General features: G+C 43.6%; 1 protein-coding gene across 1 annotated transcript; it reads right to left on the reverse strand.

Moving 5' to 3' along the window:
• Positions 1–1,499: 1,499 nt before the first annotated feature.
• Positions 1,500–10,972, reverse strand: fbxw2 (F-box and WD repeat domain containing 2). The gene is made up of 8 exons (XM_068706084.1): positions 10,674–10,972; positions 9,281–9,573; positions 7,963–8,185; positions 5,431–5,625; positions 4,538–4,671; positions 3,972–4,058; positions 3,688–3,857; positions 1,500–2,936 (listed from the first exon to the last, which is right to left on the reverse strand). Exons 2-8 carry the CDS (start codon positions 9,545–9,547, stop codon positions 2,648–2,650), a joined length of 1,365 nt encoding a protein of 454 aa, XP_068562185.1. The 5' UTR covers positions 9,548–9,573; positions 10,674–10,972; the 3' UTR covers positions 1,500–2,647.
• Between the last annotated feature and the right edge of the window lie 6,217 nt (positions 10,973–17,189).

A 17,189-nucleotide genomic window follows, 5' to 3' on the forward strand; every position in this document is an offset into this window, starting at 1 on the left:
TCCAATCATTTCAAGCATTTGTATCATCAAAATCGCTGAATTAGCGCATGTCCTGTTCAAACAGAGGAGACACGTGAGGTGAGGCAGCGACGAGCTGTGCCTCACCTCAGATTGCGCAATCCCTCACAAACTGGGTTGAGCGCGTGCCTTTTGCTTTCTCATTGTTTGTCACCACTGTAATATTTGTAGACACTTTTATTATATGTCCTTTCTTTCCATAGAATAGGTAATGTATTTCACGTCTGTGTAGAACATATTTAGTGTTGCTGATCTGACAGAAACCGCAGTGAAAAAGCACAGAGGGGAGGCAAACAGTACCTCTGCCTCAAAGAAGAGGGCGTGCGAGAGCCCACGGGTCGGGTTTATGCTTGTTCTGTCGTTGCTCTTCTTTTACACTTTTCTTCTTCTTATATTTTACTTTGACCACAAAAATGTAAAATTCTATATCCAAGCTTAGAAATGTCTCAAAAAACAAGGAAATATGAACAAATCAACAGCAATTCAACGTCGGACAGGTAAAGTAACCATTTATGTGTTTATACATCCGTGGTTGTTACACAGATTATCGCGGAATCTCACGATGTTCGCGGGAGGCGCCCGCGAGCGCTCCGCTTCTGAAACGCTCCCGGTGGGGCGGATCGGTGGGGCAGATCGCGGCGCACACGTTCCCGGTGGAATCAAATATGTACCTATGTGTGTGTAAATAATGCTGATATGAAAAACAACCAGTAGTCAATGTGCAAGCTGCCAATTGAATGGTGATTTAAGCTACTCTATTGGGTTCATATATTTGTAAATCTGACTTATGTAGTGTCAGTGCCTCACCAGCCACGAACCTCACCGCATGTCACTGATGTATATATCCAGGCTGGGATGGGACACTTTGATTTAGGGATGTCCAACATGTAGGAGCCAAACTGGAATAATGATGGTCCTGCAGCTGGAGTTGATCCCAGGAACCCACCTGGGGGCCAGGCACCGAGATGAGATGAGGTGAAGAAGCCACGCGGGCCCTTCTCGTGTCGGATCTGCTTGGTGCTGCAGATTCTCAAACACATTTACAATCATTTGCACAAACCAGATGATGCACTGCAGGCTGAGTCTGGAGCTTCAGGTCCGTGGTCTGCTGGTAATCCTACCAGACTGTAGAGACGACGTCCAAGATGAATTTCATGTTTTAATTTATTACCCGAACATGAGATGGATTGGACAGTAAAACGTGTTTTTACAAAGATAACTGGACTTTCATTTATAAAGCGCCTCTCTAGTCTTCGTTATTATGAATCCCACTGCTCTTCATGGCAAGACCCGCCCTTTGCTGGTTGAGGTAGAGACCATTGGTTGACCAAATACACAGACACAACTAGGTGCATTTGCTACTTTTATTGATCTGAGTGAGTGTTGAAGCTGATTGTAGGGTGATGGAGGAGCCGTGACAGTGCAATAGAAGGTTTGGTGAGATAACTATTAATTATTAGAGACGACAAAAAACTAGTATGGCCCGTTTCACTTCATCACTTTATGTACAAATGGTATTACTGTGTTTTCAGTGCTGATGGGAGGACAGAATGTGGTGCATTGGCCAAACAACAGTACAAAATACAATATATCGGTGGTGTTTTAATTAGATTTGAAAAAAAACTTAAACCCACGAACAGTCTGTACATCTGCTGTGTACAATACTCTGAGTGAGAACCATCGTTACAGTCTGTACACAAGAAGGAGGTTTAGTGCTCTGAATACATTTCAATCTGTGGCCCGGAGAAGAACAGCGCTTACTGACGGTTAAAGTTTCAATTTTGTAGAAGCGGAAAACCAAACAGACGTGATGTTGAACAGAACAAGTTTCTCTCTCAAGCGACGTCAGGAGAAACATCCGGTCTCACTCTGAAGTCTGAAAATCTGAATTGTTTTGCACGGAAACCGACTGCTAGCCAAGTTCAACTTCCTCTGCTGTGCAACGCATTAGAAAAATAAACCTGATGTTTTACAGTCAGTGATTGGTAAAAGCAAGTCGTGTCAGGTAGACAACCATAAAATGACATCTCAGACTGTTAAATAAGAAGAAATCAAGGTGAAAGTAAGATGCGGCCGTTCTGGAGGAGTTCTAGTCTGCAACATGGAATGAACTGAAAAGGCACATCACGTTTCTCCAGCCTCAGAGAAGCCCCTCACCGTGTCCTCTGGTACCGACAGCGACCGCCTTTCTCCAAGGAAACAACGTTCCCGGTGAAGCGGCTCCGGCGTTGTTCTGGCTACGGAACATCAGACTTCACTGACGAGAACACGGTCGTGGTCCAGAGCTGTCAGCCAATCGCTAGACTGTGGATTAAAGGTCAGCTATGAATATCCTCTACGGGCATTGTGCGGGTTTTGGAACCTTTTTTGGACATTTTCACTGTAGTAGATGTTTCTTGGCTTTCTTAAAAACTGTTTCCTGGTCGGAGATCAGAAGACCAACGAGAGGTTTACAGGTTCTCCAGAGCGAGTGTCGAGTGTGTGAATGTTCATGTTCGTGAGCGGAGGAAGAAAACGGATAAAAACTAAAAGCTTTGGTCCATGCGTGACCCACGTTGAGCTGTTCATGTTTCAGAGCCACGTGATGGCGGCTCACGTCCTAGCAGTCTGGGGAAACCCGGTTCGTCGTCTATCCGTTCTCCTTCCACAGTACTAAGTGAATGCTATGGTCGGGCATGCTGGTGGCAAACACCAGTCCAGAGTCATTGTCCCCGTCCAGCCCGTTGAGCCAGGACGTCACGCCGGCCAGGAAGCTGGACCCCCGCTTGGATTTCCTGTAGGCCGGTAGAGGCCAGCGGCCCGAGATGGCCTCCGTCCTCAGGTCCATCACGTACAGGAAGTGGTTGTCGAAAAGCAGCGCGAACACCTCGCCGAAGCTGAGCAGGGACAGGTTAGCCGGGTCCTGGGTCTTTATCACCCTGAGGGACGGGAACAGGCTGGATTAGAGTTCTACGACACCAAGCACACCGATGGTATGGAGGGTTCTGATGTAATGCACCACAGTGGAAACTGATGTTTTTAAATGAATAACCCTTTGATCTCAGCCTCATCACCACCCCAAAAAGATAGAACTGTTATTACTCTGTACTTCACATGTTATTAACTCTTTAATAAATGACCCTTCTTGCACTGAAAAGGTTGAATACCACTGAATTCATCAATTAAAATGTGTTACACTAGAGTTGAAACTGTTAAATTAATGTTTCTACAGTTACTTTTAATACTACTGCACATTACTATAACACCGATCGAGGATCGTAAATAAGATGACAATAGTAATAATAGTGTTTTGTATCCTGATTGTGGAGGTTTCCCTTGAATGACTCAATCTCAGATCTACGATGACATGATTGACGATGATGATATGTTTGTTGGTGCTGAATAAACTGAGCCTCACGCTTACTTGAATGTCAGCTCATCTGATTTAAAGAGATATGTAGCTTCCTCCTCACTCAGTCTACACTGTTTCAGCAGCATCTATCACCGTCCATTTGCTCACCTGTGACCTCGATGCACATTACACAAACGTCTGCATGAATAAAGCTCAAAGGACACTGTTTATGTGACTGTAGTTTGACAGTTATGCTGTTTCTAATATTCTCCATGCTTTCATGTATTAGTTACATCTGCTATCCTAACGTGATGATCGCAGAGAGCCACCGTCTTTACCTGAGGACCTCAAAGCTGGCAAAGTCCCACTGGTAGACCCCGAGGTCTGAGCTGCAGACGATGTGGCGCCCGTCGAACTGCAGGCGAGGCTGGAGGCCGATGCTGCGGTCCTCCGACACACACAGCGTCTTCAAACACTTGCAGTTGATTTCTCTGCCCAGGGGCCACACCTGCAGAGGGGACACGGCGTTTGTCTCTCAGGGACTCTTCGGGTGGATTCACCAAACCAATGAGAAACCTTTCTTTACTCTAACAGAGGAAACGGCCCGAGGCCCGAGCGTTACCTTGATTTCATACTTATCAGCGCTGAGGAGGATGTGATCACCAGGATTATGCACCATCGACTCCACCTCGCTCTTCTGGAGGAGCACCTGACGGAGAGAACAAATAGAGATACAGGTCATAAGTAGAGTCATATGTATAACCTGTGGACACTTGTGGACATTTGGAAAAAATGTCAGATAAATAGATTCAATTGTTTTCCATTTTTGTAAAAGAAATGATCAAAGACTTTTTATGAGTTATAGCATTATAACTGTGCTGCACTACAGACGTGTTTGAGTTCTCTCTGCTTCTAGCCATGATAGTGCTGTTTCCATAGAGGTGCAGGACCTAAATATATTATGTTATTTATCATATATATAACAGTGTAAATCAAAGCCACAGAGAGGAAAATGTGACGGGAGCAGAAACTGCTGGTGGTTCTTCAAAGGTTCCTCTGTACTGAGGAACCAACACATTCCTCAGACAGTAAACACCTTGAGAACATGACGGACATTTGGTTATTACAATGCGTTATTTAATGAATGCATGAATAACGTCCCATGAAGGCTGGAGCAGGTGCGCTGACCTTGGTGACCCACTCTGTGTGTCCGGTCAGAGTGTTGAGACAGGCGCCGGCCGACAGAGCCCACACCTTCACCTGGAAGTCTGCTGAGCCGCTGACCAGCACGTCCAGCTCGTCGTTGTAGTCCACACTGAACACTGAGCACACACGAGTGTTGAACAAAAGGTCAGAATATCAAATGAATATTGGGAAAAGGCTTCTTGAACAGGATTCCTACGGCTGAAACATGTATTCTATTTTAATGGCACTCTGCATGAAATTTGAGGCCAATTTCACAATAACTCAAATTAAAAAAATTATAAAAAATAAAGACACAAAAAGAAGAAACATGAAGGGACACTACTTGCTTCGGGTTTGAGACAATTTTGCCCAAATGTTCATTGTTTAGTTTTTGAGCGTCACGCCCAAAAACTAAATTCAAGTGTTGTTGGTTTTGTTATTCTAACAGCGTGACGTTAACACAAGAGGCATTCAATAAATTATTAGTAAAAAATAGAAGCTTGAGATTTAACAATGCAACGTCATAAACCTTCATAAAATGTTTCTTTCCATGTCTTAGCATTTCTAAGACTTCTGAAAAATTGGTTTAATACAATTCAGTCCTATCTGAGGCTTTATTTTAAGATGAATGAATTGAATGCCTTTAAAGACGTTTTAACCCTCATACAAATACAAAATCAATCACACATTTGGATATGATTTATGCCCCTAAAGAGAGAGCTTGTAGAGTTTATGGTCCAAGCTGCTGGGACACTTTCATTAAATTTGGTTGATTTCATGTGTATTTTTAGACATACTTGGACAGTGTAAACTACAATGAAATGTGCATTTAACTGAAGTTTTGCTTTTTACTCCAAGTAGCCCAGAACAGACGTTAGCTGAACGCTTAAACCAACCTGCTCCTGTGTGGCCACGGAACTGCTGGATTTTAGCTCCCGTGCTCCACTCCCAGCATGCAATAGTGTTGTCAAAGGACCCGGTCACCAGCTTCTGTTCATCGAATTTCACCGCGGCGCAGGTGTGCGTCTGAATTCCATAAATGCACTGCCCAGTGCGCACGTCCCACAGCTTGGCGGAGAGGTCGTCGGATCCTGAAAAACAAGAGGAAGTGTGTTTATACTGCGTTGAGCTCTGACCCGCCTCTTTAAACTCTGACCCGCCTCTTTAAACTCTGACCCGCCTGCGTTGAGCTCTGACCCGCCTCTTTAAACTCTGACCCGCCTCTTTAAACTCTGACCCACCTCTTTAAACTCTGACCCGCCTCTTAGAGTTCTGACCCACCTCTTAAAGCTCTGACCCGCCTCTTTAAACTCTGACCCACCTCTTGAAACTCTGACCCACCTCTTTAAACTCTGACCCACCTCTTCAAGCTCTGACCCGCCTCTTAGAGCTCTGACCCACCTCTTAAAGCTCTGACCCGCCTCTTTAAACTCTGACCCGCCTCTTTAAACTCTGACCCGCCTCTTAAAGCTCTGACCCGCCTCTTTAAACTCTGACCCACCTCTTCTAGCTCTGACCCACCTCTTAGAGCTCTGACCCGCCTCTTTAAACTCTGACCCACCTCTTCAAGCTCTGACCCACCTCTTAAAGCTCTGACCCGCCTCTTCAAGCTCTGACCCACCTCTTAGAGCTCTGACCCGCCTCTTTAAACTCCGACCCACCTCTTTAAACTCTGACCCACCTCTTCAAGCTCTGACCCACCTCTTAGAGCTCTGACCCGCCTCTTTAAACTCTGACCCGCCTCTTTAAACTCTGACCCGCCTCTTTAAACTCTGACCCGCTTCTTTATGCTCTGACCGCAAAATCACATGCATGAGCTAACTTCAAATCACATTCATGAGACAATTTGTCTAATTTCAGATTAGAGTGACACCTTGAGGTGGTCTGCTATCAACCTGAGGTGAAATGATTTCTTAACTATTCACCATTTCCTCTAAAATCCCATCTGAAATTAGACAAATTTTGTCATGAATGTGATTTGAAGTTAGATAATGCATGAGATTTTGAAGGGCTTTCATTTTGAAACGCTACATCAGAATATCCTGGTTCTCTCTGAGTGACACCTTGAGGTGGTCTGCTATCAACCTGAGGTGAAATCATCGGTCTCTGAACATATGAGACACACTGGTTTTAAACTGAGTCAGGAAAACTTGTCAGAATACCCATATTTGATAGACTGAGCTGCATCATGTGATGTGATGTACAACGCATGTAATTGGTCGGTTTGTTTCCTGGCCCACTGACCGAGTGCCGTAAAGGCTAGAAAAGCTGTGCCGGTTAAAATATAGGCGCTCCGTCAAAATGTAATAATTCGCAATTATCTATTGGTTTTAGGTCCAGGGTCCGGATACAACGGCGTCTGGGTCCGGATCCGGACCGCGGTCCGCCTATTAGGGCCCCCTGCTCTAAACTGTCCTTGATATGTTGCTGCTCACAGCTGCAACATATCAATTAAAAAAATATATGGATATGGATTCTGTACGCAGTTAGTATGTACGTAGTATGGAACGGAGAAACAGTCAGCGCTGTGCCTGACAGCTGTGCTGAATACACCAGTGATAACCAATGACCGTATGTGTCCATGTCACAGTGGGGCGGTTCCAGCGATTAAGAAAGTTAAGTAGCACTTTAAACACCCACACCGGTGCTGCCAGCTGATCAGGTCTCACAAACCAAATACTTGAAGCAAAAGCACAGCGATAACAGACGAATGCTTCAGATATGATATTTCAATTCAACGTTCCCCAAACAGTAGATGCATTTACATCAGGATCAAAGCAAATAATAAATAGAAACCGGTTCTAACATAGTAAAACCCAGAGTACTGATGCGGTTCTGCTATCGGTACTTTCTTAGTTCTGGAGTGAGACGTCCTCGTCTCAAACGTCTTCCCTCTGTCTCTGTGTCTCTCTGTCTTTGTCTCAAACACAATAAAACCCTCACAAGTGAGTTCATCACAACATGTGACCAACAAGCAGAGCATCAGTCTGTTAGTGGAGCAGCCGTCAGGTAACGGTAGTGATGTCATACGTTAGTGATGTCATACGGTAGTGATGTCATAGAGTTTGATCATACCCATCTCTTTTTGGGATGCAGTTCTTTTGATCTTCACGGTATTTGGTGGGATCATCGCTCTCCTCTTTAAGAACACATTTTACATGCGCATAATATACTTCTATTTTGACCAACAGGAAGTCAGCCATGTTGTATTTTGTGCAGATAATTTGGACTGGACTATCTATATTAGAGCCAGTGAAGTGATGTGTCACAGTCATAACATCATAGGCGATCATGGGTGGGAGTAAAACAATATGCAAATGGCCCTGATCTGTAGATATGGACTTCTTAATGACACAGCATGTAGGAAATCATGTGGCGGACCCCCTGGCAGAGTGGAGCCCACTTTGAGAGTCACTAACTTACAGTACCTGTGCAGAGGAGGCCGTCCTTGTAGTAGAGGGCGTATACTCGAGCGCTGTGGCCAATGAGGGATGACGTCTCGAAGGCCTCCTGGTCCTGCAGCTGCACCATACGCAGTTTGGCCTTCAGGTAGACCGCCTTCCAGTGCGGCGCGTCCTGAATGTTCTCATCGATCCTCCAGCCCAGCTCCCGACACACACCCTGCCACACCTCGGTGCACGAGTTGATCACCTACGAGGAGACGAGCGCTTGTTGGAACACTTTAGACACTTGAATGAATGAACACTAGAAAGGGTGAGCTGATATACCCTACTAGTTAGTTTCTTTACATTGTTTTGTAAATGTGGAGTTTAGATTCTGGCTTTGCCTATAACATTATACCAGCTCTTAATTAGTATAATCAGAATCAGCTTTAATGGCAGAGTAAGTGTCAACACGTGAAAGACATTTGTGAAAGATGCTTAACAACATTACCATAAGCATGTATATCTGAGGACATTATACGCTGTAGCAGCCCACAAAGCAGCAGACCGTCACACTATTAGGTTGGGACATGAATGATCCATCTGGCTCTTACATCGGCCGATCTCTTCAACAGCAGCGTAGAGCACAGCAGCAAATGCTTCAAGATGCTCAAGCACAAACGTATGACAAGTCGACGGCCCCCCCGAACACGTCAAGGCCACAGACATCATAGAGCGGCTCAAAGGAACCCAGCAGTCAGACAGACACTCCGGTTCTGAACCACAGAGTTATGTCCTGCTGCAGCACGGCCCCCCACCTAACGGCTACCACGAGTCACCGCTGCCTTTCAGAGACCTGCTTCATAACGCAAACTTCATCGCACAAAATCTTGCAAAGCATCAAAGTCGTAAACCTCAACGTCTTCACAACTGAAAGACCCCGCAGGAAAAACCCAACACCCCAAACGTCTGGTTAAAGGAATGTCAATGCCAAGGCCTGGTGATAAATTAGAAGGTTACTCTAAAATCTATGCCAACTTACAACAACTGGCTTAAAAAAACGTCCCGTAACTGTAATACTACGGCCAATTCCTGAGTTTCCAAACTATTTTGCTATATTATGAGATATAAGTGTATTTTTCTACAGAGACCTTTGTTCATTGAACAAACAAAGTCACAGTTCTCAAATGTTGTCAAAAGAAACTGTACAAGACCTTTGCCACAATAAAACAGCGTCCCACATTATGGAACATTCACTGTCTGAATACAGTTTTGATTTTGTTTTTGTCCAAGCAAGGGAACAATGCAGAACATCTGATTGAATATTGAAGAACCCCCCCAATGACCCATGCACCACATTCACCTTGTTCCACTGCTTGCAGACCAGGCAGCAGGTGAGCAGCGTCTCAGGGTCCAGCCACTGCATCAGGTAGAAGGCCAGCTCCAGGGGGAGGAGGCGCAGGAAGTCGCGCTTGAGCAGCGTCTCCAGCCCATTGGACAGATGACGAAGCTGGACGGCACCGCTTATAGAAATGAGGTGGTCCAGAGACTGGTTGCGCTGCTGGTCGTTCAGAGTAAGGAAAGTGGCAGAGACTGACTCCAGCCACCTCTCGAAGGCTGCCTTCTCCATGGGACCATGAGAGCGACCTGCAACACCTGCAGGAGGGGGGGGGGGGAGCTTACGTCAGCACATCATTCATGCACAAGACGACACGAGTATCTAGAGCAGGACTCTGGTAAATATTGTGTTTTGGAATAACTTGATGTATTCCAATATGATGTTTTTCTATATCAGAAAGAATGTCTTGTCTTTGAGAGGCTATAACAAATGTATGACAGTTCTACTTCAATACAATCTTAATTGATCGGTTTATATTCTAACCTGTAAGTTTGTAAATATGTTATCAGACAATTTCATTCCATAAAAATGTACAATACAGATGCAACATGTTGAGTGAATTAATATCTTGCAGCTGTAGATGATCATGCAACTATTCCATCGGCACTATCAGCATGGTTTACATCGGCAGGCCAACTGTGGCTTAAAATAAACTACAATATAACTTCAACATATTTCTAATACATTGCACTGTACAGTGTCTTCACCTGATGGCACAGAAATACATATGTTACCATTTCCTCCTGCTCTGTTCTGTGTAATAATTTGAAGATGTGTCCATCATTAAAAAAAATCCAACAAATGACCATTTTAAAATGCATTATCATTTAAATCATCTATCAAGTCAAATTGCCAAACATTTGCTGTTGACAGGCTGATGCTGTCATCTGTTTTCCTGGGTCACATATCATTGTAATGTAACACACAGCTGTTCAAACAGATCAAGCATTCACAACATGTTGCATTGATTCAGTGGTGAGGCTTCATGACTAGGAATTCATCACACTGACCCAATAGTTTCATGAGCCTGACATGTAGCCAGAGAGCATACTGGATCATAGACGCATTGACTTGTGGTTTAGTTACATTACTTGAATAGCTGCACTAAAGTGCTGTCAATCATGTCAGGTAATTACTTTGACGAGCATCTGTATCTGCTTGTACACTCAGTCTAAGTTAGCTACCTGGCTAGTTAGCAACTTTTGATAGCAAACGTTAGCTAAGTAACGTAACACTACTACAATTTAATAGCAAATTAGCTACGACTAGAAACATCCAAAACAATCAATGAACAGTACGTGCTACCGGTAGTAAATAAAGTTTAAATTAAACATGTAAACTCGAAATGTCCACCAACCAGAGAGTTGCAGGGAGTTTCTTTATCGCCACTTTCCTGGCTTAGTTAGTTCACATAGCGAAGTTAGCTGTCGTAAGCTAACCTGTCAGCAGGCAAGTTGAAAGGATTGTCCAAGTAACCTAGCTTCGTAGCTATCGCTAGCTAACCACCATGATGTGAGTACTTGATTCTGTTAATAGTGAAGAACATAGTATCCCTAATAGAATAACGTTGGTCTTCATTTATTCAGTATTCATTTCCCAAGCAGGGAGTGTTTGCGTAGTAGTGTAGAAGGATAGCAGTTCTGTTCTGACAGCATGAAAACCAAAAGATAATGGAAACGCTATTCAGCCGGGGATTGCTTTACCATCAGCTTTGTCTTACAGGAGACGCCGTAGGAGTATTTATTTCTTCTCCGAAAACAAACAGAAATATTCAGAAAAATACTACTACATTCCTTCTGTCTGCGTCTGTTACACAAACAAATTAATTATTTTTTTGCGTTTCAGACGGTTATTGCCATGGCATTTTTTCTATTCTTAGGTCCTAACTTGTCTGTAAGACAAAGCTGCGGACCTTATTCACACACATATAGGTAAACTAGCTTCCGGTGTCACGTACAATATGGAACGGTGAGAAATGTGTGACCGGGGCTAGTTTGTTCGCTCCTGCTGGTTCCACAGCGGTGACAACAGATAAGTGGTCTATGGTCATTGTGGTTTATCTCGAAGTGTAGTGGAACCAAATTATCATACGCTGGCAGCAACGCACGGACGACTTTTTTCAGACATATTAAATCACGCGAGATAAGAGCATGTCACGAGTACAGTAGATTACTGAAAGGTGATGCAGAACAATTACCACCAGAGGGCAAACAAATAACGAACAATAACTCTCACATGTAAAAATAATAATTACAATGAAATTAAAATGTAATATTTACCTGTTAATTATTTCACTTTCTCATCCAGTGTCAACATTATGAATTGATGATTGAAATTGAAGCTAAATTAATTATTTAAAAAAAATACTCTTTGAGCTCCAGTAGCATTTTGATAATGATGCAATTTTAAATTTTTAATAAATTATTAGTTTTGTAAATTCAGTGCCACTACTTTAAGAGCTCATTAACCCTTAATGTCTTTCTCAATTTGTTGGTTTTATTGGAGACTGTATTCCACTATGGCATATTATGGATTCAAACGTGGTCTTTATTGCATTCAAAATAGGTTGAAGATTTAAATAATTCATCAGTATGTTTCAGACTGTTGTATGACAACAAGATATCCTGACCTCCAGACGCTAGTGTGTGTCCAGCTTCAATAACTCTCCCACAATGCAACTTGATAGAGTCTTTTCATGAGACCCTTCCTGCCCAGTAAACAGACACATCTTTTTTTTTTAGAGTGCTAACACACTAAAATGATGTAAAGCACATTTAGTGGTACTGACACACGGTTCTCTTCATAAAACACAGGAATCTGACATAAAGTCACTTTTTTTTGCCATTTCACAACACTGTCAATCAAAATGCCTCATACATGGACCAACTGACCAATTCACGGGCCATCTGGCCAAACACCTGATTGATGATTGTCCATTACATTACATTACAGTCATTTAGCAGACGCTTTTATCCAAAGCGACTTACAGTAAGTGCATCAACATTGGTAATCAAAAGAACTACTAGTCACCAGAAGTCATAAGTACATTTCCTTTTCCAAACAAGCATCTAAGAGCATGAAGGAGAGCATAACTCAGAGCCAAAGTACAGTGCAGAAACAAGAAAAACAGTTAGTGCTATAAGTAATACGAATACAATAAGTGCAACAAGCTAGTATGAAAACAATAAGTGCTAAGTAGAAGGCTCAGGGTAGCACTTCCTGAAGAGGTGGGTTTTCAGCCTGCGTCGAAAGATGGGCAGCGACTCCGCTGTTCTGACGTCAGTGGGAAGTTCATTCCACCACTGTGGGGCCAGGACAGAAAACAGCCGTGACCGGGTCGATCGGCCGCCAGGACCTCTGAGCGACGGGGCAACCAATCGCCCCGAGGCAGCAGAGCGAAGTGGTCAGGCGGGGGTGTAAGGCTTGACCATGGGCTGGAGATAGGAAGGAGCTGTTCCTTTCACTGCCCTGTAGGCTAGCACCAGAGTCTTAAACTGGATGCGAGCTCTTACAGGTAGCCAGTGTAGAGAACGGAGAAAGGAAGTTGTGTGGGAGAACTTGGGGCGATTGAACACCAGGCGAGCTGCGGCTTTCTGGACAAGCTCCAGAGGTCTGATGGCCGATGCCGGGGCTCCGGCGAGTAGAGAGTTGCAGTAGTCCAGGCGGGAGATGACAAGAGCCTGGATGAGAACCTGCGCCGTCTCGTCAGTCAGGAAGGGACGAATCCTCCTAATGTTGTAGAGCAGGAATCTGCAGGAGCGTGTAACGGATGAAATGTTTGCCGAGAATGACAGTTGGTCATCCAGGGTCACACCCAGGTTCCTCGCAGTCCGAGTTGGCGTCACCACGGTATCATCAATGGTGATGGACAGGTCCCGGTGCGGGCAACCCTTCCCCGGGAGGAACAGTAGCTCAGTTTTGTCTAGGTTGACCTTGAGGTGGTGTGTCGTCATCCACTTCGAGATGTCAGCCAAACACGCAGCGATGCGCATCTCCACTTGGGTGTCACCGGGGGGAAATGACAAGACCAGCTGGGTGTCATTGGCATAACAATGGTAGGAGAAGTCATGCGAGCGAATAACAGAACCCAGAGATGTTGTGTAGACATCTCATCAATCAGGACTTAAGCGCTGTAGAAAGACCACAGACGAGTACCTGTTTACAACAATGGAAGCCAACATGGCAGCGAGAGGCATGTCAGTCTTGACCAATTTTGTGCCTAAACTACTGTATCTCGTCTCATCTCGTCACATGATCGAGACTCAAGTAGAGACTTGACTTCAGACAACATTAACATGTATAATAACCAGCAATCATCATTGTATGGGACAGAAATACCAAAGAAAATAAGATACCATTCATTTAATTCATTTTTTTTAATACTTTATTTGTAATTTTATATATATAGTTTATGTACAATAAGCATATCCTTTTTATTATAGATTGTACCTGCACTGTCTATATTTAGGACCTTGGAACCATGTTTGTTCCATACGGTGACAAAATTGGGTTTTTATAAATGTGTAAAGTTTCGAATGATGTGTTTCATTTTGCAAAAGATTGAGTTGTTCTGCTACTTGTGTGTGTGTGTGTGTGTGTGTGTGTGTGGTTGTGTAAATTGTGTCATGTGACAAAATGAGCTCTGTTTTCAAAAGCTCCTCACCGCCACATGCTTTATCAAAATCCAAGAGCAATATTGTACACGATGTAAATTGAACCTTACAGTTTGGACTGACTTCAATTAAAAGCTAAATAGTTTGTTATAAAGTACATCAATTCACCAAAAATGTTCGGGTATGAGGGCGAGGCTTAGGTCAGAGTATGTATTCTTTTGTTTCCCCGAACAAGTCACATTTCTGGGCTTGTGTCCAAATCTTCTGGCTAATGTTGGAGTTAATGGGCTCCCTTCTTACACCTCTTTGTGTCTGCCAAGTCATGGAAGGACAACCTGGCGAATCAACCTCAGCTTTCACTTTCTCCCCGGCCCTCAGTTGGCATTTTTTTAAGGACAATAGTCACTCCGATAAGCTGTACTTGATAATAGATGATTGACAGTTCCCTCCTTCACTCAGACGTCAGCATGAACCCTTTCTATACCAGTAGACACATTAAGCTGCTGGGGGCCACAGGCAGAAATACACTGCAAGGCCCCTACAGTGTTTACCCCCTACACCTGAAGGAATGAATACAGATTTGCTTCTGGTTTTAAGACTGGAACGCCGGCTCTTCTGGAAATAGGACATTTCTGAGAAACTATAGCCACCAATAACAGCTTCTGAGGACATTTGAAGAGACTAACAGTTCAGCTCGTTCTATATATAACCAACAGTTTCAACGTGATGCTTCAGAAGCTTAAAAGGTGGCAGTCAGCATCCGAACCCTCTGGGTCATTCATGAATGAACTATGATTAGATTTAAGGTGCTGCTGACAGTGTATCCACTGAAGTAGGAAAAAACACAAGCGTCTGCTGTGCACAAACACATCCTTGATTACACAGTCATAAGTCTGTGTGGTTCTGGATGTATGGCACAGAGAGTCATGTCCTGATGAGCTCATCATGGTAAACAGGAAGCTTGTTCATAACGCTGACCCCAGAAGCAGACTGATCCGGTCTAAAGCTAGCTCCTGACCTCAAACATGTCAGGAGCGTTGTCTTTCAGTCAACTTAATGGCTGACTAATAGATGGTGTTAACTTGCCAATAATGTTGCTCGCTCCAAGTGCGGTTCACCACTCCATCCGTATCTGTCGCTGATTAGGGAGGAACCTTTCAAGGACAGAACAGCGGTCTAGTCCCTCTGCTGTGTTTAGCGTGCATCATGCTGTGTTTTTGCACAGCTTGCATTCGTGTTACTTCACATACTGAAAGAACATCCAAGGGAAGGACTCGGTCTGAGTGTTACGGTACGTTTTACCACTTAACTGGAAGTTGTTCAGTGATAAAGCAGTTGCAGGGAGGAATGTGTTGGGCTGTGCGCTGTCTGTCATGTACTAGTGAGCAGCTTCAGATACCAACTCGTCTTCATGGGCAACATGTTCTCACGCCCATCTCTTCCGTGCCCACCCTTGATCAGTTGCCCTGCACTTCAAAACTTTGACGCTCTACGTTCCCCTCTAAAGCCAGTTTTGGACAGTCACAGGAAACATACAATTTGTGCTCGTTACATGTATACATGTCACAGCTAAACCCAGGGTCCCTGTGCACCAGACAAGTTATACAGCAGATAACCAAATCATGACTCCAAACCTTTGATCATTGAATTTCATCTTCTTCCTTCTGGACCGACGTTTATTATCCCAAGGTGTAGAAGAAAGTGGTATAAAAACAGCTTTGTTCCAGCAGCCGTCCCTCAGATGAACAAGTCGTAGCAACATTGTACAGATTTACTTCAGTGTGTTTTGTGATTTAGTGGGGCCTTGAGTTAGTCTATTGTCTGTGTTGTTTGTAAAATGAGTGTCACAATGGATACCTTGTCTTTCTTTCTACTGCAAAACAAATCTACCTATGGGTACAAATAAATTCACCTGAACCTGAACAGTAACAAAATAAACTTCCAATGTAGATTTGCTTAGTTTTTAGGTTTTTGTATGCGACAAAATTACTTGGTTTATGAAAAAATGGTGGTTTGGGTTGTTACATAAAAGTGCTTGTTACGTAAGTTTTGTTTTGTTATGTATGCTACTAACACCAAGTGTACTTTTTTACTATTGGTAGTAATGTACATAAGTTATGTAACAAAACTAAGGTAAAATAAATCAGCCGTGACTTGGTTTTACACAGAACACAAACAGCTGTCTCCTAGGTGAAAGTCCAGTTTGTTTCACTGGCCTGCAGTGCTGTAGAAACTCACGGCCCATGGAGGACGCTGGTACACAACCCCATTTGTTGGTCAGTTGCAGGGTAGTAGATTTGGCAAAGACAAATGCACAGTATCAATGAACCACTCACCTCTCCTCCAACCCTGCCATCAGACCAATGTTTCCTTTTTCACATTTAAAAATCTAAAGTGCAGGTTGCACTTTTATGCTCCCAAAAGATGAGCCCTTTAAACACTGAGCCATCCACTTGTGTTACCCTAACCCTGAAACTACTTCTCACTTGATTTATTCAATTTAAATTATGATCCCATTCTGTGTAAAATAGACTATATACCCTGTGATTAAAAGGTTGCTACCGTGAGTTGTCCGTGTTTTTGTCTTAGAACTTTAACCCTTTTGACAGCGTGTTTTCAGTTCATGAAAGTTAATTGTAATAATTTCGGTCCCCTAAAAATGTCCTGCTCAGCGTTCGGTCGTACTTAGCTCCAACCTCTCAAGTCACTTCTGGTTGCAAAAAAAACAAAGATGGCGACAATCTAAAACAAAGATCGCGACAGTCAAGGCTTCAAAATCGTAGACCACAATTTGGCCAATCAAATCAATCACACATTCCTGTTAGGTGACTTCAACATGAACACTGTTTACCTCTTGATCATTGAAACGATGAATGTTGATAACTTTCCAACTTTCTTGATTGTATTTCATCTTCTCACTGGTATGTGAAGCATAACACTAACAAAGACCCTTGTGGTTTTTAACCCTGTGCTATTTTCTAGTTGAATGCCTGTCTAGAGTTTAATATGATTCATACATTTACCCAAATGCACAATGACACAATATCCTGATCATGTGCCAGTTACTATAGGTGACACAAAGTTCATGGGTGCAAATCTGTCCGTTGGGCCGTCGGGTGTCAGGCACAGCTGTTGTTTCGGCAGGGATGGGGTGGAGGGAGTGAAGGGGGGTAACAAGTCTCTAACAAGCTAAGTGATGGATGTCTGACTGCTAAGCTCCATGCTACAAAGGAGCCATTAAAGCTGCTGAAGACACCAAA

This window comes from Cebidichthys violaceus, unplaced genomic scaffold (assembly GCF_023349555.1).
Source record: "Cebidichthys violaceus isolate CVI_PGR_0920_01 unplaced genomic scaffold, fCebVio1.0.p SCAF_12, whole genome shotgun sequence".
Classification (NCBI taxonomy): domain Eukaryota; kingdom Metazoa; phylum Chordata; class Actinopteri; order Perciformes; family Stichaeidae; genus Cebidichthys; species Cebidichthys violaceus.